Below are 24807 nucleotides of genomic sequence, written 5' to 3' on the forward strand. Positions count from 1 at the left end.
GAATTTGGTCTATTTCACTAGGCTAGGGGGCTTGGGTAAAACCCAGTGAATTTACCACAACGCTGCATTTTAGAAAATGGGTTGAAATATAACATGTTGGTGGAGCTGGGTTTCGACTATCGGTATGGTCCCCACCCCACAGCTCTGCGCATCTCTGATCGCAGCGTCGCTTGTCTGCGGGCTGCCGGCTTGTGGAGCTCTGGGATGGAAACCGATGTTTTCCACCCGGTTCTCCCGTCAGCGGCAGCTCTGCGCATCTCAGATCGCAGCGGCTCCTGACTGCTGTGCGGCTGTCGGCTTGTGGAGCTCTCGGGAGACCTCTGTGTTCACCCCGGTTTTACCCAGCGGTCAGTCCGGCGTATCTATGACTCAGAAGCTCTGGTGTTGTGCACAGTTAACTCTGGTTGTAGCTAGGTTGCTACCTCCATTAGCTTAACTCCCACCTCCGCGTTAGCTTTGGGTTAGCTTCAGGTTAGCTTGTAGCTACATTAGCTTCAGTTTGACCGGTGTTGTCATGTGATCCCAGCCTTACAGCCCCACCCTCAGCTCCACCTCTCTTCCCTTTTATGGAATTACCTGGGCTTGACGGAACCTGTGACACGGTCATAAATGGCAGTAGTAGCCACCTCCCATTTCTCCTCAAAAACGTGTTATTGGAGTCTATGGAAACCCACTGTCCATATATTTCTATGTCGATGCTGTAAACATAAAAACCTGCAGCGAGGGAAAACAGTTCCCCCTTACATGAAATAGCCAATCGTAGGAGAGCCCTACTAGCCAATCAGAGGCGAGAAAGGCAGGACATTCCTTGGACATCCTAGGATTCCAAAAGACGCGGGTCCCTCCCCGGTGTCTACAGAAAGCCTAGAGCATTGACCTGCATAGACACAAGAGGGCGCTGCCAACCACACGAGAATGCAGCCCAGTCCTACCGTGTACGTACTACGAAGTGACGCTGGAGGAAGCTGGAAGTTTGAAATGAAAACGAGAACAAGAACGGAAGTTACTGACTCCTTGACTGGCCTCTACTTCCCCTAGACAATTTTTAAAAGTTTAAAAACCCTTCTTGACTTAGACTGAAATGTCAGCCTGTAAGCTTCATATTTTAGGAAACTGCAGCATCAAAACTTTCTCAGCTGAAGCTGAAAGAACAGGCTGAACTACTGAAAAATATAAATGCCATCCATCTGGGAATTGTGTTTCCTTAACCATTAGTCTCCAGCCTGTAATCTGATAGAACTATTCATTTGTCCACAGTTGAATGGGCAGATTTGTTTTCAGCTACACGGGAAAATATCCAGTCACTATTTAAAGTTTAAACTTATTTTTGAGGTTGTCACAGTTGCTAGGCAACAGGATGTGCCCGTCGTATGGATGGTGATAAATCGGAAGGCTAGACCGTCCAATTTCACAGGCATTCACTTCCGGTCTCCCTGTAAAACAGTGTTTGGCTCCAATACCAGCCTACCTGGACCGGGCAGGTGGGGTCTTGGAAAGGCGCAGCCCCTGAGTTCGAACACAGGCACATGTGTTGCTGGTTAAAGTGCAACAAAGTTCCACATCTGTGGGAACTCATTAAACCTCAGTCCCTTTCGTACCAAAAAATACTAAATGACTGCATGTACCATCAGGGACGAGGGTGGCCGAAGTGGCCGTATCGTAACTTGAGGGTTGGCACGTTGGGAGATAATGTGCGATCAGTTTGCCGTAATCGTGTCCTTGTCCAAAACACTTAAGCCACATGGGGTGGTTAGAGGGACCGGTGGCGCCTCACTCCTGTCAGGGTGCCCCCGGGGCAGCTGTGGCTACATTGGAGCTCATCACCACCAGCATGGAAATGTGTGCATGCAACTGGATGTGTTGCAAAGCGCCTTGTGGGGTATTAAAACCCTAAAATACACCAATTTACCATTGAACCACAACACATCCTTTGACTGTTGGATAACACAAAGTTTTTGTTTCATCCATATTTCTTTTTCCACCATCATCGTTGGTAATCAAGATTCTGCGATTCAGGAGATTTTGAGGATGGCAGGGGTTTCTCCAGCTCAGGTCTGTGTTTTTTCTTAGTGCCTTCTTTTGTTTGTGTTCAGGTCCACACTTGACTTCCTCTCATAAACGTTCGTCGTGTATATTGATTCAATAGAGCGGTGCATTAGTTCGTTGCACCAAAGCAAATGGCCCTTATTGAACATTTTAGGTAAAAATACATTTTCCCATGCTCACATACTCTTTCTAATCAAACTGCCACATTATGGGCTCGACACACGGGAGGCGACATCGCCTCTCCTCCATTCATTTTCAATGAGACATGCGCGACAAAGCGATAATCGCGGGTCTCCCTCCTACTAAGCGAAACGCGAAAAACGTGCGTGTGAAAGTTTGCACTCGTGCACGTGTCGTGCACGGACAACCCAGCGACGCGATCCCAGAAAGTTGAAACATTTTCAACTTTTCATCGCTGTCGCTCGGACGAGGACCAATCAACGGAGGTTTCATTCACTGACCAATGAGCGGGCAGGATGCTCCGTACGTCTCCGAGCAAACATGGAGGAGAAGTTGATTATTATTATGTTTTATAGTAAAACCAGAAGTAAGATTTCACATAACTCTAGCAGCACCTTGTGAAACATCATATCTACCACTTTATTAACTCTGAACCGCTTAAATAACCTTAATTCCCTCCAACCTGACACAGCCAAACAAAACAACGGAAGTTTCGATTTCGCCATGGAACAGAACGCGTAGACGGCTTTGCCGCTCGCCTCCCGTGTGACAGGTAATAAAAGCGACAGCGACAAATTTCGCTGATCGCGGTCGTTTGTCGCCTCCCGTCTGTCGAGCCCATTAAAATCAGTAGCAGCAAACAAACATCTCCTTATAGATTATCAATTTGTCACAGATTTCCATCAAACAACTTCTGTCCTTAAAGCATCCAGATTGAACCTCAGGGTTAGTACCTTCATCAGAAACCTGCCATCTCCAGTAATATATATGTCTACTGCCCCCTGGTGGAGGATTTGCATCTATTTAGAGCCTTTTTTATTTCTTTGTTTCTGTTATATTAACTTCATCTTATGTTTGTCTTCCATCTTAAGCCGAGTTGTTGAGTTACATGAACCTGAAAACAGGTCAAACCAGAATAAAAAAAACTTAAATGTGCCGTTTCTCTTTATCAGATTAGAGTACTTCCTCCAGCTAAATGTCACAGACCTGAGTGTACAGTAGTGACATCTATCAAATAGAAAAAAAATGTTAAACGTAAATTTTGGTCTTTTTATACTGATTACAAATTAAACTGAAAATACTCAATAAGTTTGGGTTCTTTGTTGTTAGGATCTGCTGAAATATCGTAGCTGAGGCAGTTCTTCACATCAAAAGACCTGTATTTACAGTATACTTCAGGAAGTGAAAACCCAGAGTAGTTCTCACCTTCTAATGTAGAACACATGCTGGTTCTTTGTCTTTTGACCCAGATGTTTTGAGTGTGGACTCACCTCAAACTCAGGTTCTGTCCCACTGCTGTAGCTGACAGTGCTGTGAGTGCTTTTGATGCTGAGTCTGTTGCTTTCTGTACCTGATAGAAGAACACATCCAATAAGTTCATGTGAAAAAGAAACCTTTTTTCCCAGTTGATGTGTGTCCTGAATAACGTTAGACCTGGTCTGAAAGTGTGTGCAGGAAAGTGTTTTTTAATTGTCACTCAGATATTATATGTCTGCAGGGTGGAGTGAGAGATACGTGTGTGCGTGACATCTTTCGCTTCAAGCAGGGTTAATTAAAAGGGTTCTAGAACTCCAAACCACACCAAACCTTAATTTGTTGTTGCTGAAAATCTGAAAATAGCCAAAAGGACTATTTTCCGGGCCAATTTCAGGAGCCGACAAAGGACTACCTGAACTGGGGTAGGTATGATTGGTTGTAACTCAGTAGGAAATGATATTGGTAGATGTCCTCATTGCTGGTGAAGCGAAGTAAAAAGAAAAGAAAAAAGGCAGCATTTACGTTAAATACTATAGAAATCCCCCCACAATGATGTATTTCACAGGGCTTTTTCTTCTCACAGAGCACCATAAATGGTAAATGGCCTGTAACTGGCTCTCTGTCCAGGGTGTATGCCGCTTGATTGCCCACTGACCGCTGGAGATAGGCACCAGCCCCCCCCCCCACGACCCTACATGGACAAGAAAAGGCGAAGTCCACCCCCCTTTTCGGGACAACAAAGTAGCGGCTGTACCAACCTTTGTTTGTGTCCTCGAGATGGACCGCTCGATTGGCTTCTTTCAACAGTAGAGTCTGAATTTCCTCCCGTAACACGACCGCAGTGTCTGTATTTACACATGTCTGCACAACACAGGTAAATACGGGTGGTTTTACCAGGAACTGCAGTCGGTAACCAATGGCAACCGTGCACTCGACCCAGGGGGACACTGTGCATGCTCGCCAGAGGTGAAGTTTCGTCGCGAGGCAACCGCTCAGCGCCCTGGTGGCGAGGGAGCTGCAGCCCTCTAGCGGAACGGGAGGCTTTCTAAACATCATGTCTGCCACCAGAGGAAAGCTGTGTTCTCCAGCAGAGCGGGAGAACACAGCTTTCCCCGCTCCCACAGAGGTCAATTGCAGACAGGATTTGATGTTAAAATTGAGCTGTCGTTCACCAGCGGAGTGGGTTGACGCAGCTTTATGGGGCCAATTTGAGAAGCATTGCTGAGACGCACACATTATCGAGTGCAAACAGCAGTCTTTATTACATTTGTGTGCATATTTTTGTAAACAGTACAACTCTCCCCCCCCCCCCCCCCCCCCTTGTGGTGGTGAACAAAGTCTTTTTGGACTGTGGGGTTGAACCGTAGCTGAACCGGTCCATTTTAACCATAGAAAACTGGGGTTCTGTAGCCCAACACGGTCCAAAACCCGAACAAGGTCGGTCCGGGGATCAGGACGACTGAGGTTTCTTCTTGCGGCTCGCAGAGCCTTTCTGTGAGTCCCCAGGAGGGCCTTTACTCCAGGCGGGGGGTCCAAGCTGGGACCGAGCCCTTCGCTGCCGCTGGAGAGGCTGTTCTCTGAGGTGGAGGAGGAGAGGTCAGGTTCTTCCTGTCAGACCCAGACCCAGGTGCCGTGCGCCACCATTCCCGCCTGGGGATGATGGAGCGTAGCACCTCAGTCTGTTTCCGCTGGACCTCGAACTTTGTCTGAATAGCATTGCGGGACTGTCCAAACAGACCACTGGGTGAAACAGGCTCGTCCAGGTAGTTAGCCCTGTCCCTGCCAGGGACATTAGAAAGAGTCAGCCACAAGTGTCTCTGAGCCACTACAGTTTAGGCCATACCTCTTCCCAACAGCAGGGCGACGTCTCGGGCCGCCCGCAGGATGTAGTCCGAGTCTGACGTGACCCATATTCCATTGATGAGGGGGGTCAGTGGGCTGTCAGGGGGGACCCCTGCCCCAAGGTCCGCCAGGCAAAGTGCTTGGCAGGTCTGGAGCATGGTGGAAGAGCTGAGGAAGTAGGCAGTGGAGGCCTGCGCGCAGTAAATCTTCTCCAGTTGTGCAGCTGAAAAGCGACATGGCTTGGAGGGTAGATTAGTTTGTCCACTAGCTCCGTTATTGCAGGTCGGAGCTAGGTAAGCCGTGAGAGAGGGCTCCATCGGAGGGAGGTTAACCAATCCCGCCATTTCTGCGCCATCGAGCTCCGAAAACTGACCATAACCCGGGACCGTGGTGCGGGTGGAAAGCGGCTTGGCCCAGGATGACATGAGATCAGCCACAAAATCCAGGTACAGAGACAGAAAGTTCTTTACCTCTGCTGGTTCCAAGGGGAGGTGAAACCCAGAAAAGCGGGACCTCTTTTTTGCAGGTGGAGGAGCGGGCCAGTCCAATTCTAGCCTCCCCGCTGCACGCCAGCAGAGCGGGAGAAAAGAAGTGTCATCACGCAACTTGGAGGCTGAAGTAGCGGCTGGAGCTGAACACTCCACCACTGAGAAGACGTCCTTGTCCTCGAGTAAGTCGTGACCGTCGGGGCAAATGTCCAAAATGTCTCCTTCATCCTCTGCCAGAGGAGGAAACTGAGAAGCCTCTAGGTCTGGTCCGGCTAAATTGTCCGCCATCTCCGTCTGATCTGCCCAGCTAGTAGCGGGGACATCGATCACTAGGCTGTCCACGTAAGAGCCGGGCGTAGCCGGGGCCGAACGAGAAAGCATGGGGTCCAGCTGCCAAACTGCAGCTTCTCCCAGGAGACATTGTAAGAGCTTCACACGCCATTTGAGTGTGGGACGGCGGAGTTGGCGACAGAACTCGCACGCCTCCAGGTCCACAAGCGCCCTCCTGGCGTGAAAAATTCACAGACAAACCGGGCACACTTTGTGCAAGTCCTTCTCATGAAGAGAGAATCCACAGCCCTGAAGACAGGGGCGCGAAGCGGCTTTCCATGAAGCGACGTCCGACATGGTGCTCATTGCGAGACACACAGCGGAGCGAAAGTGGAGAAGCTGAAGAGCCACAAAAGATAGCGCTCGGTGGGCGGGAATGCTAGCCAGAAGGCTGTAGAGTCCAGTCAGTGAGCGGTTAAGCTATCTTTCAATAGCACAGCTAGTTTTCTGATGTGTTCTCATCGAGGTGATGAGCGTAAGAACTGATGAATGACAGTGACGCGGTCGCTTATAAGTGAAGGGCGGGGCCTCCACGCAGCATCACTTTAATTTGCCTTACAGGCGTGATTAAATGTGTCTTCAGCCAGGCCATACGAGGGCGTGATGTCCCATAGTACCTTCATTGTATCGAGTGAATCAACTGAAAGGGAACAACTAGAGTAGTTAGATTACTGAATAAGGTCCTCCGTTTGTTTGGGGAATTTTTCCGTTCGGAGCAACATTAATCAAGTGTTATGTCAAAAAGGGTTTCATCTCCACATGCTGCTTGCTCTCTGCCTGTTTCTGCCTTAAACAGTATTGTGCAACACCATGGTAACAATGACTTTGCCATCCTACAGTGGGGCAAAAAAGTATTTAGTCAGCCACCGATTGTGCAAGTTCTCCCACTTAAAATGATGACAGATGTCAGTAATTTACATCATAGGTACACTTCAACTATGAGAGACAGAATGTGAAAAAAAAATCCATGAATTCACATGGCAGCATTTTTAAAGAAATTATTTGTAAATCAGGGTGGAAAATAAGTATTTGGTCACTTCAAACAAGGAAAATCTCTGGCTCTCACAGACCTGTAACGTCTTCTTTAAGAAGCTTTTGTGTCCTCCACTTGTTACCTGTATTAATGGCACCTGTTTGAACTCATTATCTGTATAAAAGACACCTGTCCACAGCCTCAAACAGTCAGACTCCAAACTCCACTATGGCCAAGACCAAAGAGCTTTCGAAGGACACCAGGAAAAGAATTGTAGACCTGCACCAGACTGGGAAGAGTGAATCTACAATAGGCAAGCAGCTTGGTGTGAAAAAATCAGTTGTGGGAGCAATTATCAGAAAATGGAAGACATACAAGACCACTGATAATCTCTCTCGATCTGGGGCTCCACGCAAGATCTCATCCCGTGGAGTCTAAATGATCATGAGAATGGTGAGCAAGAATCCCAGAACCACACGGGGGACCTGGTGAATGACCTGCAGAGAGCTGGGACCACATTAACAAAGGTCACCACCAGTAACACACTACAACGGCAGGGAATCAAATCCTGCAGTGCCAGACGTGTTCCGCTGCTGAAGCCAGTGCATGTCCAGGCCCAACTGAAGTTTGCCAGAGAGCACATGGATGATACAGCAGAGGATTGGGAGAATGTCATGTGGTCAGATGAAACCAAAGTAGAACTTTTTGGTATAAACTCAACTCGTCGTGTTTGGAGGAAGAAGATTACTGAGTTGCATCCCAAGAACACCATACCTACTGTGAAGCATGGGGGTGGGAACATCATGCTTTGGGGCTGTTTTTCTGCTAAGGGGACAGGACGACTGATCCGTGTTAAGGACAGAATGAATGGGGCCATGTATCGTGAGATTCTGAGCCAAAACCTCCTTCCATCAGTGAGAGCTTTGAAGATGAAACGTGGCTGTGTCTTCCAACACGACAATGATCCCAAACACACCGCCCGGGCAACAAAGGAGTGGCTCCGTAAGAAGCATTTGAAAGTCCTGGAGTGGCCTAGCCAGTCTCCAGACCTCAACCCCATAGACAATCTGTGGAGGGAGTTGAAAGTCCGTGTTGCTCGGCGACAGCCCCAAAACATCACTGCTCTCGAGAAGATCTGCATGGAGGAATGGGCCAAAATACCAGCTACTGTGTGTGCAAACCTGGTAAAGACCTATAGTAATCGTTTGACCTCTGTTATTGCCAACAAAGGTTATGTTACAAAGTATTGAGTTGAATTTTTGTTATTGACCAAATACTTATTTTCCACCCTGATTTACAAATAAATTCTTTAAAAATCCTGCCATGTGAATTCATGGATTTTTTTTCACATTCTGTCTCTCACAGTTGAAGTGTACCTATGATGAAAATTACTGACCTCTGTCGTCATTTTAAGTGGGAGAACTTGCGCAATTGGTGGCTGACTAAATACTTTTTTGCCCCACTGTAGATGTATTTTTTAAACGGGACCATTGTGCAGGAGCCAAATGACCAGATATGCTGCTGTTCTCTACCCATAGTGTGAAGACTCTGGCTTTAAAAATACAACATGGCAAATTCTGAAAACACAATATTTCACTTTATTTATCCAAAGTAGCATACAGAACTTTCCACACCCTTACCCCCCAATGATTCTTCCACTAAGCAAGTGTGTTTACATGCACATCTGAGTCGGTCTAAGGTAGTAAACAAGGAGTCTTTATCCTAGTTTAAATGAAGAAAGCCTAACTCTCAAAGAACGTTTGTTCCACTCTATTACGGTAGGTGGCGTCAGGCGTCCTTTCATATCGTCATGCTTCTGGGCAACACAGAAACAAATGCTGGCGGGAGTGAAGCAGATGGAGTTGAAACCAGATTTGCACAATGGCCGAAGGAATTGACGACCATGCTGCAGCACAGCTTACTTGGTACCCGCTTTACTGTTTGGTGTTACACGTGTTACATTGCCGTGATGATATTATCGGTAGATTACTTCCGCGGTCTCGTCACTTTGGAGAGTAACCGGTATCAGCTCGATTGATCCGTGTACATGCAGATGAAATCGGGCTCCTACTGCATTTTCTGGGTGCTTCAGTTCGTTTAGAAGCAGATCAACATGTTTACATGAATTAACCTTCTGGAGGCAGGCGTTGCAGATTAGCAACGTTAAAACCTACCTACACGGTTACTCCACATACGTATTTCATGAGCATTTTTTAACTCAGAAGTTCCCCTGAAGGACTTAGTTGTTCGTCCTTTTATCAAAACTTATTTTGAGTCTGAGAGGGTTAAAAAAAAAAAACGTCGGCCTTTTTAGGGACAACGTTTGGTTTTCTGACGCACATGTAAAAGCTCGTGTTATGCTTAGGACTCACTAGATGTGCTGGAGGTGCTGCCGGTCTTCCAGCTCCCTCTCTGGATGGGCTGAGCTGTGGGAGGGGGTTGGGACATCATTCTGGGTGTAGGTTCATACACATCACACTGTACTGTCATGTTGGAGGAAAAGTGTGAGTTCCTCAGCAGGGGAGCACTAATTTCATATTCTGATGGAACAAAGAACAAAAGTTGCGGTCGTTTTAGTTAGCATGTCTCAATTCGTAATGTAGATCTTAGATTATTGCCAAAACAAAATCACACCAATTTCTTTTCCTGACTTTTCTCTCTCCTTGTGCCGCCTGGTGATGCTGTCCCGTAATTTCTTGATGTTTTCCTTTCAGAATGAACAATATTTTGTTAGATTGGTTGCTTACTATCCAAATCCAAAGATTTTTCAAAGGTGATCCACCTGTTGATAGCGGAAGGAGCTCGCTCGACCCTCATGGTTAAACTGCCAGGCTTTGAATTCCTGCACAGCCTCGTCCACAGTGATCTCCCCCACTTTCACCCTCTCCTGGAGACAGATGAGCTGTCTCTGTCCCGGCGTCTTCATGCCAGCATAGGGATCGTAAGTAGAGGGGAGAGGTTCACCGATGAGCTGAGCTAAAGGGGGGGTGAAGTCAGATGTTAGGCGAGAAACACCATGTCTACAAACTTCTGCTCCAGTCTGGTTTTGGTCACCATAGCAACCACAAACCTGTGAGACACAGGCACAAATGCATCAACACAAAAACTTAGGCTTTGGCTGTCGGTGACACGACACAAAATTGTGAGAAAATGCAAACGGTTTTAGTCGGAAACAAGCTGAATTGTAGCAGGTTTTATAAACGGCGTCCTCATTGCCACGTGGGGCACATGTAACCACAAACATGATGATTTTTTACTCCACAGACGTGCAAGTTTGCTTGTTGTAGTTACGTCTCAATTTGATTGCAATGTTTGTTTTCCGCTGCCGTCTTATGTTGCCTCACATTTCTCATACTTTCTGACTCAGAAGCCAAACTTAGAAGGTTTGAGAAGTTCGTTACGGCGTGTAAAGGCTCCACGTCTCTCTCAGAGGAAGTAACTCACCCGAAAAACATGCTAACATATCTAGCAAGAAGACTTCTTACAACTTGCCCCAAAACATGCATTGACTGCACTGAAATCTGAAAACTGCTTCTGGTAAAATCGTCTACTAAACAATTAAAAAGTGGGGTGCTGACTTCATAAAATAAAACATCTGAGTTTTCCTAATTCAACTGTTTAGAGCAGGGGTGTCAAACTCAGTTTAGCTCAGGGGCCACATTGAGGGAAATCTAGTCCCAAGTGGGCCGGACCGGTAAATAAAAAAATACTTCAGATTGTTTTCTTTGTTTTAATACAATCAATATAAAACAAGGCTGGAGCCTGCGGACAGTGTAGTACAAGTACAACACCGGAAGTGTACTTGAAAATTTGAAAAAAATAAAAATAAAAAAAATAAACAAATAAAAACATTCCTTAGTGATTCAGAGCTTACAGATCACATGGCAAGATCAGTTTCATGCAGCACTTAAAGTATATTTGACTCATTTTACTTTACATCTTTTAGCTTTCACCAGCACATCAATATCAGAAGTCACGTCCTGAGTGGCGGCCAACTTCAGGATGTGATTCAAGTTCTTGTGTGAGCCTTGAGCGCAGCTTTGTTTTATTTATACTCATTACAGAGAAAACTTGCTCACAATGATAAGTTTATTTTCACTCTACATTGTAAAGTATGAAAATAAAGTTTACACAACCATCTCGCGGGCCGGATTTAACCCGCTTGTGGGCCGGATTCGGCCCGCGGGCCACATATTTGACATCCCTGGTTTAGATGGTCTTGAGATTCTACCTGTGTATTCTAGCCTAGAAGGAAGCTAATGTAGGTAGATTTATACCTTCGACATCTCAGTTTGAAATAAACAGACGTGGGACAGAAAGTGTGAGGTTGTATCTCGTTGACAATGTCATCGCAGTGTCAGAACTGCAGGGTTCTGTTTTTACTTTAAGCTGCGAGAGTGGTGTAAATAATAGCTCAACCCTGTGTCTCACTTCAGAAACACCACAATGCAGACGGGTTCAGAGTCAGAGTGTGGTTCCATTTAAAAAAACACTAACGTGTGAAATAATCTGGGTCTCTTTGGGTCAGACACGGGTGAACGTATTCTGAGGTGAATAGTATCACATGTGAATCCGAGCCACTTCCCTCTCTGGCCATTTGAAAAAACTATTTCCTTTAAAGGAACAACGACATAACGGAGATTCTTCTCATTTGGTCCAAATCCAGTTTAACAAAATTAGACCACCTTTTCCTGACAGAACCTGTTTGTTTGTAGCATTGGGCTGCGTACTTCGATCGTATTCACCTCCTAACTTTAACCCGCTGACATTCCCTTCTGCTCGGTTTTCACCAAAGGATAGTAGAGGCACATGAGTTTGTCTGCCTGACAGCTGATTGGATCAAACTGGGTCATTAAAGGGTGGATAATCACAAAATCAGCAGCAGGTCCACAGCAGTATGAACCCAGTCAGAAAGTCTTGGGTAAATAACTAAAGATAGTTCATTTCTTTTTTATCTGGGTGGGAAAATAACTTTAAAATCTGGTGAGAATTGAATTTCTGTTTAATGTTGTGCTGAAATGTAAAGCATCAGAAGAGATGGATGGATGAAGTAATGGATGGATGGATGGATGGATGATGGATGGATTAATGGATGGATGGAGTGCTGAAATGTAAAGCATCAGAAGAGATGGATGGATGAAGTAATGGATGGATGGATGGATGGATGATGGATGGATTAATGGATGGATTAGTGGATTGATGGATGGATGGATTAATGGATGGATGGAGTGCTGAAATGTAAAGCATCAGAAGAGATGGATGGATGAAGTAATGGATGGATGGATGGATGGATGATGGATGGATTAATGGATGGATAGATGGATGGATTAATGGATGGATTAATGGATGGATGAAGTAATAGATGGATGGATGGATGGATTAATGGATGGATTAGTGGATTGATGGATGGATGGATTAATGGATAGATGGAGTGCTGAAATGTAAACCATCAGAAGAGATGGATGGATGAAGTAATGGATGGATGGATGGATGGATGATGGATGGATTAATGGATGGATAGATGGATGGATTAATGGATGGATTAATGGATGGATGGATGGATGGATGGATGGATGGATGGATGGTGGATGGATTAATGGATTGATGGATGGATGGATGGATGGATTAATGGATGGATGGAGTGCTGAAATGTAAAGCATCAGAAGAGATGGATGGATGAAGTAATGGATGGATGGATGGATGGATGATGGATGGATTAATGGATGGATGGATGGATGGATGATGGATGGATGGATTAATGGATGGATAGATGGATGGATTAATGGATGGATGGATGGATGGATGGATGGTGGATGGATTAATGGATGGATGGAGTGCTGAAATGTAAAGCATCAGAAGAGATGGATGGATGGATGAAGTAATGGATGGGTGAACTAATGAATGGATGGCTCAATTGTTGGATGGATGGATGGATGGATTAATGGATGGATGGATGGATGATGGATGGATGGATTAATGGATGGGTAGATGGATGGATTAATGGATGGATGGATGGATGGATGGATGGATAAATGGATGGGTGGATGATGGATGGATGGATGGATGGATTAATGATGGATAAATGGATGGATGGATTAATGGATGGATAAATGGATGGATGGATTAATGGATGGATAGATGGATGGACTAATGGATGGATGGATGGTTAAATGGATGGGTGGATGATGGATGGATGGATGGATGATGGATGGATTAATGGATGGATAAATGGATGGATGGATTAATGGATGGATAGATGGATGGATGGATTAATGGATGGATAGATGGATGGACTAATGGATGGATGGATGGTTAAATGGATGGGTGGATGATGGATGGATGGATGGATGGATGATGGATGGATTAATGGATGGATAAATGGATGGATGGATAAATGGATGGATAGATGGATGGATGGATTAATGGATGGATAGATGGATGGATGGATTAATGGATGGATAGATGGATGGATGGATTAATGGATGGATAGATGGATGGACTAATGGATGGATGGATGGTTAAATGGATGGGTGGATGATGGATGGATGGATGGATGGATGGATGGATGGATGGATGGATGGATGGATGGATGGATGGATGGATGATGGATGGATTAATGGATGGTTAAATGGATGGGTGGATGATGGATGGATGGATGGATGGATGATGGATGGATTAATGGATGGATAAATGGATGGATGGATAAATGGATGGATGGATTAATGGATGGATAGATGGATGGATGGTTTAATGGATGGATAGATGGATGGACTAATGGATGGATGGATGGTTAAATGGATGGGTGGATGATGGATGGATGGATGGATGGATGGATGATGGATGGATTAATGGATGGTTAAATGGATGGGTGGATGATGGATGGATGGATGGATGGATGGATGGATGATGGATGGATTAATGGATGGATTAGTGGATTGATGGATGGATGGAGTAATGGATGGATGGAGTGCTGAAATGTAAAGCATCAGAAGAGATGGATGGATGAAGTAATGGATGGATGGATGGATGGATGATGGATGGATTAATGGATGGATAGATGGATGGATTAATGGATGGATTAATGGATGGATGAAGTAATAGATGGATGGATGGATGGATTAATGGATGGATTAGTGGATTGATGGATGGATGGATTAATGGATAGATGGAGTGCTGAAATGTAAACCATCAGAAGAGATGGATGGATGAAGTAATGGATGGATGGATGGATGGATGGATGGATGATGGATGGATTAATGGATGGATAGATGGATGGATTAATGGATGGATTAATGGATGGATGGATGGATGGATGGATGGTGGATGGATTAATGGATTGATGGATGGATGGATGGATGGATTAATGGATGGATGGAGTGCTGAAATGTAAAGCATCAGAAGAGATGGATGGATGAAGTAATGGATGGATGGATGGATGGATGATGGATGGATTAATGGATGGATGGATGGATGGATGATGGATGGATGGATTAATGGATGGATAGATGGATGGATTAATGGATGGATGGATGGATGGATGGATGGATGGATGGTGGATGGATTAATGGATGGATGGAGTGCTGAAATGTAAAGCATCAGAAGAGATGGATGGATGGATGAAGTAATGGATGGGTGAACTAATGAATGGATGGCTCAATTGTTGGATGGATGGATGGATGGATTAATGGATGGATGGATGGATGATGGATGGATTAATGGATGGATAGATGGATGGATGGATTAATGGATGGGTAGATGGATGGATTAATGGATGGATGGATGGATGGATAAATGGATGGGTGGATGATGGATGGATGGATGGATGATGGATGGATTAATGATGGATAAATGGATGGATGGATTAATGGATGGATAAATGGATGGATGGATTAATGGATGGATAGATGGATGGACTAATGGATGGATGGATGGTTAAATGGATGGGTGGATGATGGATGGATGGATGGATGGATGATGGATGGATTAATGGATGGATAAATGGATGGATGGATTAATGGATGGATAGATGGATGGATGGATTAATGGATGGATAGATGGATGGACTAATGGATGGATGGATGGTTAAATGGATGGGTGGATGATGGATGGATGGATGGATGGATGATGGATGGATTAATGGATGGATAAATGGATGGATGGATAAATGGATGGATGGATTAATGGATGGATAGATGGATGGATGGATTAATGGATGGATAGATGGATGGATGGATTAATGGATGGATAGATGGATGGATGGATTAATGGATGGATAGATGGATGGACTAATGGATGGATGGATGGATGGATGATGGATGGATTAATGGATGGATAAATGGATGGATGGATAAATGGATGGATGGATTAATGGATGGATAGATGGATGGTTAAATGGATGGGTGGATGGATGGATGGATGATGGATGGATTAATGGATGGATAAATGGATGGATGGATAAATGGATGGATGGATTAATGGATGGATAGATGGATGGTTAAATGGATGGGTGGATGATGGATGGATGGATGGATGGATGATGGATGGATTAATGGATGGTTAAATGGATGGGTGGATGATGGATGGATGGATGGATGGATGATGGATGGATTAATGGATGGATAAATGGATGGATGGATTAATGGATGGATAGATGGATGGATGGATTAATGGATGGATAGATGGATGGACTAATGGATGGATGGATGGTTAAATGGATGGGTGGATGATGGATGGATGGATGGATGGATGATGGATGGATTAATGGATGGTTAAATGGATGGGTGGATGATGGATGGATGGATAGATGGATGGATGATGGATGGATTAATTGATGGTTAAATGGATGGATGGATAAATGGATGGATGGATTAATGGATGGATAGATGGATGGATTAATGGATGGATGGATGGATAAATGGATGGGTGGATGATGGATGGATGGATGGATTAATGGATGGGTGAATGGATGGATGGAACCAATGACCTTGAAGCATCTCTTGGAGAGACAAAACTTTACCTGTACTGTATTCTCCTTCCAGCTGTCTACTCGGGGATGAACCTTTATCTGAAAAAACTAAAGATAACAGCTGAAGTAAATACATCTCTTTAATATTATATATAACTTTGTTTAAACTGATATCAGCTGAAACAATTACAATGACTCACAAATTGAACATTTATAAGAACATTTTAATCTGTTTTTGCAAATAAACTTTTCATTTATTGATATAAAACTGCAAAAATACCTCTAGAAATGTAGTTTGTGGGTGGTTCAGGCTCCGACTCAGATTCTGGTCTGGGGATGGGGGCTGGTGGACGGTTCAGGATCGCCGGGTTATAAGTGCTGTTTCCATCCACCGTATCATAAATGTCCTCCGGGAAAATGTTATACGGGTCCTCCTCCTCCTCTATTAGATCAAAGTCCCTGCGTTCGTCTTTCCCCTCCTCGTGTTTGAGGGGAAGGTTGTTGTCTTTATGCTCAGAAGTTTGTGGTGTTGCTGTTGAAGGTGAACGTGTGTGAACGGTGGGTTGTTATTTACCGTAAACAATCTGTGAATTACAAAAGTATACCTTGGAAAAACATCCGGAGCAACGCCTCCTCTGGATTCTTATCCACTGCAGTCATCACCTCATCTAAAAAAATGTTTGAATCAAGTTGAGACAAAACAAAATAAAGCCTTGTAGGACGTTTGATAAAAATAAACATGAATACTTTGATCTTACAGAGGTCTTCTGCACAGTTAGGGTCGATCCCAACCATTGATTCATAAATTTCCTCAGAGCAGCTCGGGATTTTCATGTCTGTTGCTGTATGCGACATCGGCTCGTATACCTCAGCATCATTCTCTAAGTTTGTGTCGTCCCCACAGGATGGCTTTAGAATGTTTTCTGTCTCCTGGATTCATTTAAAGACCAGAAGACACTTTTAAAAAGGCGGGATGTCAAACCAATCCTAAACTACATGACCGAGGGTCCTGGCTGCACTTACAACAAAGTCATCCAACAGCTGTCTGAGGTGATTGAAGCCGCTCTTCTCTGCCAGCGTGTTTGGGTAGTCTCCATTCTTGTTGCTCACGCTGTAAGCCTGCAGCGCCCCGGGACACTGGAGGAGAAGCAAGGTGAGCTTCCTCAGGCCGTATCGGGCGGCAAAGTGGAGCAAAGTGGGAAACTCCTCAGCGCGTTGATCTTAAACACAAAAGTAAACAACCGTCGATCGTGAGAAGGCCAAACGAGTGAAGCAAGACATCAGATCGCTGAGCTCACACGCAGACATGTTGTCTTCTTCGATCTGGTGGACTCCAAACAGCTGAAGACCAATTTCAGGCATCTTGGATTTTAATGAGTCAGTTAGCAAAGTGTCCAGTGATTCAGTCGCGTTGGAAGAAAGGTCAAAAGCCTGAAAGTAAAGAAAATAAATAATTAGATATGTTCCATCAGCGCTACAAACTGAATAACTTTACCTCACCTGGCAGATGAAGTCCACGGGGTCAACAGCTTTCTCCAGGTATCGGCTGACTTCTCCCATACTTGTGTGAAACGTGACCGTCTTCAGGCTGACACGTGACTGGTCGGTGTAGAGAGTCAGTGATGTAATGCCGGCTGGCATGTCTAGAGGTAGAAAGAATAAAAATATCCTTAAAGAGATGCAGATCGACCGACACCTTTCAGGCTAGAGAGGCTGAAACTTTTCGGTCAAGCTTAGAAAGTCCAAACTCACAAGAAAGGTTCAACCATTCATTTTCACTCAGAGTTTGTTAAAGAGCGTCAGATACTAAACACGACGTCAAAGCTCCGCCTCTTCTAGAGCGATTGCCTTTTAGTCATTTCTGGGTCTGTTGATGCTGACTGCACTCATTTACACACACACATACATGCACGCATTTACACACACACATACATGCACGCATTTACACACACACATACATGCATACATTTACACACACACATACATGCACGCATTTACACACACACATACATGCATACATTTACACACACACATACATGCACGCATTTACACACCCACCCACACACATGCACTCATTTACGCTCAGACTCGTGCATGCATTTACGCACCCACACACATGCACTCATTTACACACACACACATACATGCACGCATTTATGCACACACACACACCTGCACGCATTTACACACACACCCACACACATGCACTCATTTACGCTCAGACTCGTGCATGCATTTACGCACCCACACACATGCACTCATTTACACACACACACACTTGCATGCATTTACGTATAGACACATGCACGCATTTACGCACACACACACCTGCACGCATTTACGCACACACATACCTGCACGCACTTACGCACACACACACATGCACGCACTTACGCACACACATACCTGCACGCACTTACGCACACACACACCTGCACGCATTTACGCACACACACACCTGCACGCATTTACGCACACACATACCTGCGTGCATTTACGCACACACATACCTGCACGCATTTACGCACACACACACCTGCACGCATTTACGCACACACATACCTGCGTGCATTTACGCACACACATACCTGCACGCATTTACGCATAGACACCCTGCACGCATTTACGCACACACATACCTGCACGCATTTACACACACACACACCTGCACGCATTTACGCACACGCACACCTGCACACATTTATGCACAGACCCTCATGCAAGCATTTACGTGCACACATACCTGCACGCATTTACGCACATACATACCTGCACGCATTTACGCACACGCACACCTGCACGCATTTACGCATCAGTGCAAAACCACAACACCAGTTCACAACACGCTCCTGTGTGCACGCACACGCACGGACACACACACAGTTTGATGGAAGGATTTCTATCCAATCAGTGAGAACAGGACGTGCACATTGATTGGACGAGGTTATTCTATGATTGTACGTTTCAATTGTGATTAAAATTATTCTTTATTTTGGAAAACAAATGTTAGTTTTTAGATGCCATCAGCATGTGAGGTATCTCAATGTTCTCATGACAAAACTCTAACATGAGACTGTGCTCTAACCTGTCACATAACAAGCTAAATGAAAGTCAAACATTTCAGATGGACCGTATGACAGCTGCTAACGTTGGCCCTGCCCTACTTTACCTCTACATTACAGTTCCTTTATCCATGTCCATCCTAGAGCTCCTCTCTGACCTTCATGCTTATTTAGAGCAGCTGATTTTTAAAGTTAGCAGAGTTCATCCTTGGTAGTGGGTTCACTCACTCATTTAAAGATATCGGCCAGAGGCAAAATTCGCTTGAACAGCATGTGTAAATGTGTATTAAAACCTCAGATGAAAAAGGTTTTTGGATTTTGATGGCTGGAATTGTAAGAAAATCTGATGTTTGTGACCGGCGCAGGAAAAACAGAAACTAACTTTCGGTCTAAGCCCTGGGCAGCTGGTGGTGTTTCACATGGAGCTCTGCTGAAACAGCTGTAGTAAACAACGCCTGACTCCGGTGTTTCTGCGTTAGCGTTATAGCGGAGAACATTGTGTCATCAGTCAGATGTAGCTTCTGAAGCCTCTACTAGTCCATCAGATTTGTTTTTTCTCTGGGATACGGCGACCAGAACGGATGTTGGATTACTGGAGAAGTTCAACCGAACTCCGACCCCGCCAGCTGGATATCACTACCAGAGGTGCAGACATGTTTTAGACCGTTTGACTCAGAAGATCTGCGACCCGATTTGGACATAGAGGAGGATTCTGTTCATCTTCAGAACCAAAATCGGTACAGTTTGTTTACTTTTCTTAAATATTTCATTTCTGTGCTCCACTGGGAGCTCTAAGCTGACGAGTTCTCAGCTGGTCTTAGCTCCATCATGTGTCCCAATATAGTTCAGTAATCTACAGTTTTACTGCTGTGTGTTTTTATTGATATAACTCTGGAAAATATTTAACCAACAATTTATCAGAATAAATCTTCCTGATGCTGGAGTAACTCCTTAGCTCAACTCGTTGTTTGCACTAATCCAGGATGTCATGGAGGTTCTAATGTTGAAATATAGAGATCATCTTTTAGATTATATGTGTGTGTGTGTGTGTGTGTGTGTGTGTGTGTGTGTGTGTGTGTGTGTGTGTGTGTGTGTGTGTGTGTGTGTGTCGTAGCTTTCCCAAAGGCCTTGTTCTTTCCTTACCGGAGCTAACACGGTTAGCAGTTTTGCTGCAGTCATGCTAACGGGACTTGTCTAGAGTCCAGAAGTAGCGGTGCGGTTCTAGATGGATGTATAGATGTAGGTTATTATTTTAGATCAGACCTGTAGGACACGGACAAATGGCTCAGACCTTTTGCTGCAGCCGTAAACACAATTTTATGTAATAATTAGGAGCATGAAAGTAAACAAACAGTGATTCACAATGCTAGCATCATCAGCTATCTTGTTTTACGTGCTGGAGTAAGGTATGCGAAACACAGTTCTTCACTGTCTGGAGGAGAGGATTTGGATTTTCTGTAATGATTTATGACAAAAGTCCTTAACAAAATAAAATACTGAACCCAGTACATGTTTATATAGATATTAAAGTGTAGTTATTTTGCATTTCTACAATTTTAATGCCGAGCCAATACCTTTAACCCTTCAGCACTGAAATCATTTTGTTCGTTCCAATCCTCCTAAATAATCCTCCAATTATCCAGCTGGAATCCTGAAGGGTCCCGTAACGTCCATCCTGTCAGAACAGGCCTTGGGAGCCCAGGTGTTACTAGAACTAATGGTGTCTCCTCACCAGCGTGAGCCTCCAAACTGTGAAGGTTGGTCTCCAAACATGAACTTTAAATTCATGCATTTATCTCCTCTTGTAACACTTTAACATGTTTTAAAAGGCTTGTATCATGATATGTTACACCTCCCAGACCAAAGATAGGTCCAAGATAAGATAAAACATTATCATAAACACTGTAGAGACATCATTATGTATGAAATACAGTATACGTTATTTTCCTGAGCCATTACTTCAGCCAAGATATAGGATGCATGGATTTGATGAAACCATGCTGTCTCATGCAGTCCTATATGTGTAACACACACACACACACACACACACACACACACACACACACACACACACACACACACACACACACACACACACACACACACACACACACACACACACACCATGTCTAATTTAACTACACTGAACTGCTTTCGTAATAATTTAATCTCTTATTCTGGAGTAAAATAAAGAAACAAGCTAAATCATCACATATCGGTGGCATCAAGAAGCATCTTCTGAGTTCAAACACAGGGATGGAGCACAATGTTTACACCTGAACAGTATCAGGATTAACTCACAGAGGCTGCAGGTCTTCTGTTTTATGAGCAGAGCGCTGATAATCGGCTTCTTAGGAGCGCTAAACGTTATTTTGCCGCTTCCGTGCGGAGCGGTAGAGAAACACAATTCAAACACGAAACCGAGCAGAATTCTGATGACGTCACACCGGCGTGCAAAGGTGCGGGTTCCAACCCACAGGAGAGGAGGTAAACAGCGAGTGGATCACAGGCACTGAACTGATGTTTTAGAGCAAAACTGCGGTAAAAATGGCTGTTTGTCCTCATTAATCTGTGTTAAAGAGAGCTATGTGCGGTTAGATGCGGCGCTCATGCAGGTGCCTCTTTCGGTGCCGATGCTGCTACACGCAATATTTTTAATTTATTAAGCCTACAATTTATTTTTACTCAGTAACGGATATGATTTAAAATGTAGCGAATTACAATTATTTTTTTAAAAACGTTCTCAAGTAAAAGTAAAAGTAGAGATTTAAAAAAACGACTTAAAAAGTATAAATATACAAAAAAGCTACTCAATTACAGTAAAGTGAGTAGATGTAATTCGTTACTTTCCGCCTCTGCATACCCGCATGCATTTACGCAGACACATGCACATAACGCATTTAGCACACACATACCCGCATGCATTTACGCACACACACACACACCTGCACACATTTACGCACACACACACACCTGCACACATTTACGCACACACACACACACCTGCACACATTTACGCACACACACACACACACCTGCACGCATTTACGCAGACACGTGCACGTAACGCATTTACGCACACACATACCCGCATCCATTTACGCACACACACACACCTGCACACATTTATGCACACACACACACACACACACACACACACACACACACACACACACACACACACACCTGCATGCATTTACGCAGACACATGCACATAACGCATTTAGCACACACATACCCGCATGCATTTACGCACACACACACACACACCTGCACGCATTTACGCACACACACATACCCGCATGCATTTACGCACACATTTAAGCTGCTTATGACGTGTTTCCTGCAGGTAGACTCACCAGGTGCAGCAACACTTATCGTGTATTCATTTTCCACATTGGCTGGCACCTTCTCTGAAGCTCCATTTTCAGATGAAAACTCCACCTCTGGTGCTGTCCCATAATGCATTTTGGTTGAGAAAATGATGAAAAGTGTCTCTGGCTCCTAAAAAAGAAATATGAGATGCTGAACAGATGAGCATCATCATCAGAAGCACATAATCTTGAGTCTTACCCCACACAGGACCCTGCTGGGTTGGATGGTCAGGCAGTTTTGGTGACTGGGAGACGGGTTTTCTTGGCTTGTTGACTTCTTCTCCTCCATCAGGATTGTTAAACTTGGGTTTTCCGATGCCACTTCCGTGTTTTTGTCTGTGGTGGGATTTTCAGGGGAAGGTGCTGCTTTTATGCCCATCTTTGCTGAGGTTTCTCTCCCACTTTTAGATGCTGCTCGTTTACCTTTTGATGAGGAGAGAAACAAATTTAAAATAATTTCTTAAAATTAGTATTTTTTTAATCAAAAGTATTTAGGAGACACTTGATGTTATTATTTGAAGGTGTTTGTTAGTGTCTCAAACCCGCTAACGACGCTTATGGTTGAAGGATTGATAAAAATTAATTATGTGCGTTCTGGTATAAAATCTGAATTTCGGGGGCCTTTAAAGGTGAAATTTGTAGGACTGACATACTGTGGTCAAATATGGCTTCTGCAGTCCATTTTTTGAGCAAAAATGTTATTCTTGTTCTGCGAGTTTCATGGCTGTTGCCAGTTACAGATTCAGGTTTCCTCCAGCACTTTATAAGCCTGGCGGCCCGCCAGGCATTGCTTGGCCACCCGCCAGACTAAGCGTCATGCCCCGCCCCCCACTCCGACCCTACAGTGTCCGCTGACACGAACGGCGCAGCAAAACTAGAGCCCTGTACAGGTTCTGAGCTAATACTGGTGAGAAACAGCAGCGGAACATGTGCAACCCCCCCACCCCCCACCCCACCTCTCACGGAGGAGCGCTGCGGGACGGAGCACGTGACACCCCCCATCCCCAGGCTTTTTCTGGGGGAAACCCTGCAGATCATTTATCAAGCTCGCTTACGCACAAAACGGGATCGGAAAACTGCGAAAGCAACTTTCCACGTAAACTTTGGGATTTATAAACGAAAACGTAGCGGAAAAATGTGCGCAACTTTAAGTTGACTAAGGACCTGGCTTAAGCACATGTTGGACATGGAGAGCACCTGCAGTGCTGCTGCTGAGAAGATACAATTATCACTTGTACCGCTTTGTGTTCACACAGAACAACATTTATGCCACAACATAGGAAACCACTGCACAGTTAAATAATAATACAGTCATCATTACTGTCGGTGATGGATTCCAGAATGGTGGAAATGTAAACCGCCGGTTCATCATCAGCATAGAGTTTTCTCCATGTCGGCCAATCCCGGAAACTCCCAGTGGAGACGTCATCCTCGGACACCCCACACAGCAATGTCACCACCTTGTGTGGAGGGCGGAGGAGTTCCTGGAGCGCTCCGTGCAGCTCTCGGTCGAAGAGGATGTCTAGGAACAACCCCGTGAGAAGCAGCACGATGCAGCTGCAGCTTTGGAAGTTGTCAAAGTTGTAACCGTGGAGCCGATCGGCGGGGCTCACGGTGTACAGCAAAATTGACTCTTTGTTGAACTTCTGAGATGATTTTAAGATCTGCTGCAAGTACGTGGCCCATTCCTGAGCTTCGTCGGTGTGTAGAATCAGCAGCTCGTAGGACTCTGAGGCTCCTGCAGAACAGAACAGAGAACAGGCGTCATGACCAGGTCAGAAGAGAGGTCTGCTCAGAAACATCACACTAATGACGTGCCACTAGTGATAATATTTGTGGGTTTCCACGCTGCAGCAGGTTGTGTTTGTCGTGGAAAGGCTCCACAACGCAGCACCTGTCCAACTGTGGAATGTCAAGGTGACTGTGGTCGGGAGAATGAATGTCCCCACTGTTTGGGATTTCAGAGCGGAGCCAACAAGGAGCCGAGCAAACAGCGAACTGTGTCAACACTGATCGGAGTGATTCAGGTCGACTCATTACAGCGTTTAACCGGGGCCAGTTCACCCCTGAACACGCTAACTGGGAGAGAAACCCAACACAAGCCGTCACCTTCATCACCGCTGAGACACGTCTGCTTGTGAAACGCCTAAATGTGGGAGATGTTTAATCTCACAGGATGCAGTTATACTTTGTTCCTCTTTTAAAAGTCAGAGTGGATCATTTTCACCAGAGAATCCAACAAAATCCTTCAAAATAAGCCTATTTATTCAGAATGATGACAGTTTTCCAA

General features: G+C 44.8%; 1 protein-coding gene across 1 annotated transcript in view; it reads right to left on the reverse strand.

The window, feature by feature from the left end:
* The window catches only part of pik3ap1 (phosphoinositide-3-kinase adaptor protein 1), a 34762-nt gene that overhangs the window by 9634 nt on the left and 321 nt on the right, over positions 1 to 24807 (reverse strand). The window contains exons 2-15 of the mRNA XM_015944135.3: positions 23839 to 24255; positions 22717 to 22940; positions 22503 to 22647; positions 17582 to 17724; positions 17380 to 17512; positions 17105 to 17301; positions 16840 to 17011; positions 16687 to 16749; positions 16362 to 16613; positions 16133 to 16189; positions 9899 to 10092; positions 9751 to 9823; positions 9489 to 9656; positions 3498 to 3577 (exon numbers count right to left, since the gene is read on the reverse strand). Of these exons, the coding sequence (XP_015799621.1) occupies positions 3498 to 3577; positions 9489 to 9656; positions 9751 to 9823; positions 9899 to 10092; positions 16133 to 16189; positions 16362 to 16613; positions 16687 to 16749; positions 16840 to 17011; positions 17105 to 17301; positions 17380 to 17512; positions 17582 to 17724; positions 22503 to 22647; positions 22717 to 22940; positions 23839 to 24255 (2318 nt within the window). The remainder of the gene's footprint in view (positions 1 to 3497; positions 3578 to 9488; positions 9657 to 9750; positions 9824 to 9898; positions 10093 to 16132; positions 16190 to 16361; positions 16614 to 16686; positions 16750 to 16839; positions 17012 to 17104; positions 17302 to 17379; positions 17513 to 17581; positions 17725 to 22502; positions 22648 to 22716; positions 22941 to 23838; positions 24256 to 24807) is intronic.

The sequence above is a fragment of the Nothobranchius furzeri genome, chromosome 12, assembly GCF_043380555.1.
Source record: "Nothobranchius furzeri strain GRZ-AD chromosome 12, NfurGRZ-RIMD1, whole genome shotgun sequence".
Taxonomy (NCBI): domain Eukaryota; kingdom Metazoa; phylum Chordata; class Actinopteri; order Cyprinodontiformes; family Nothobranchiidae; genus Nothobranchius; species Nothobranchius furzeri.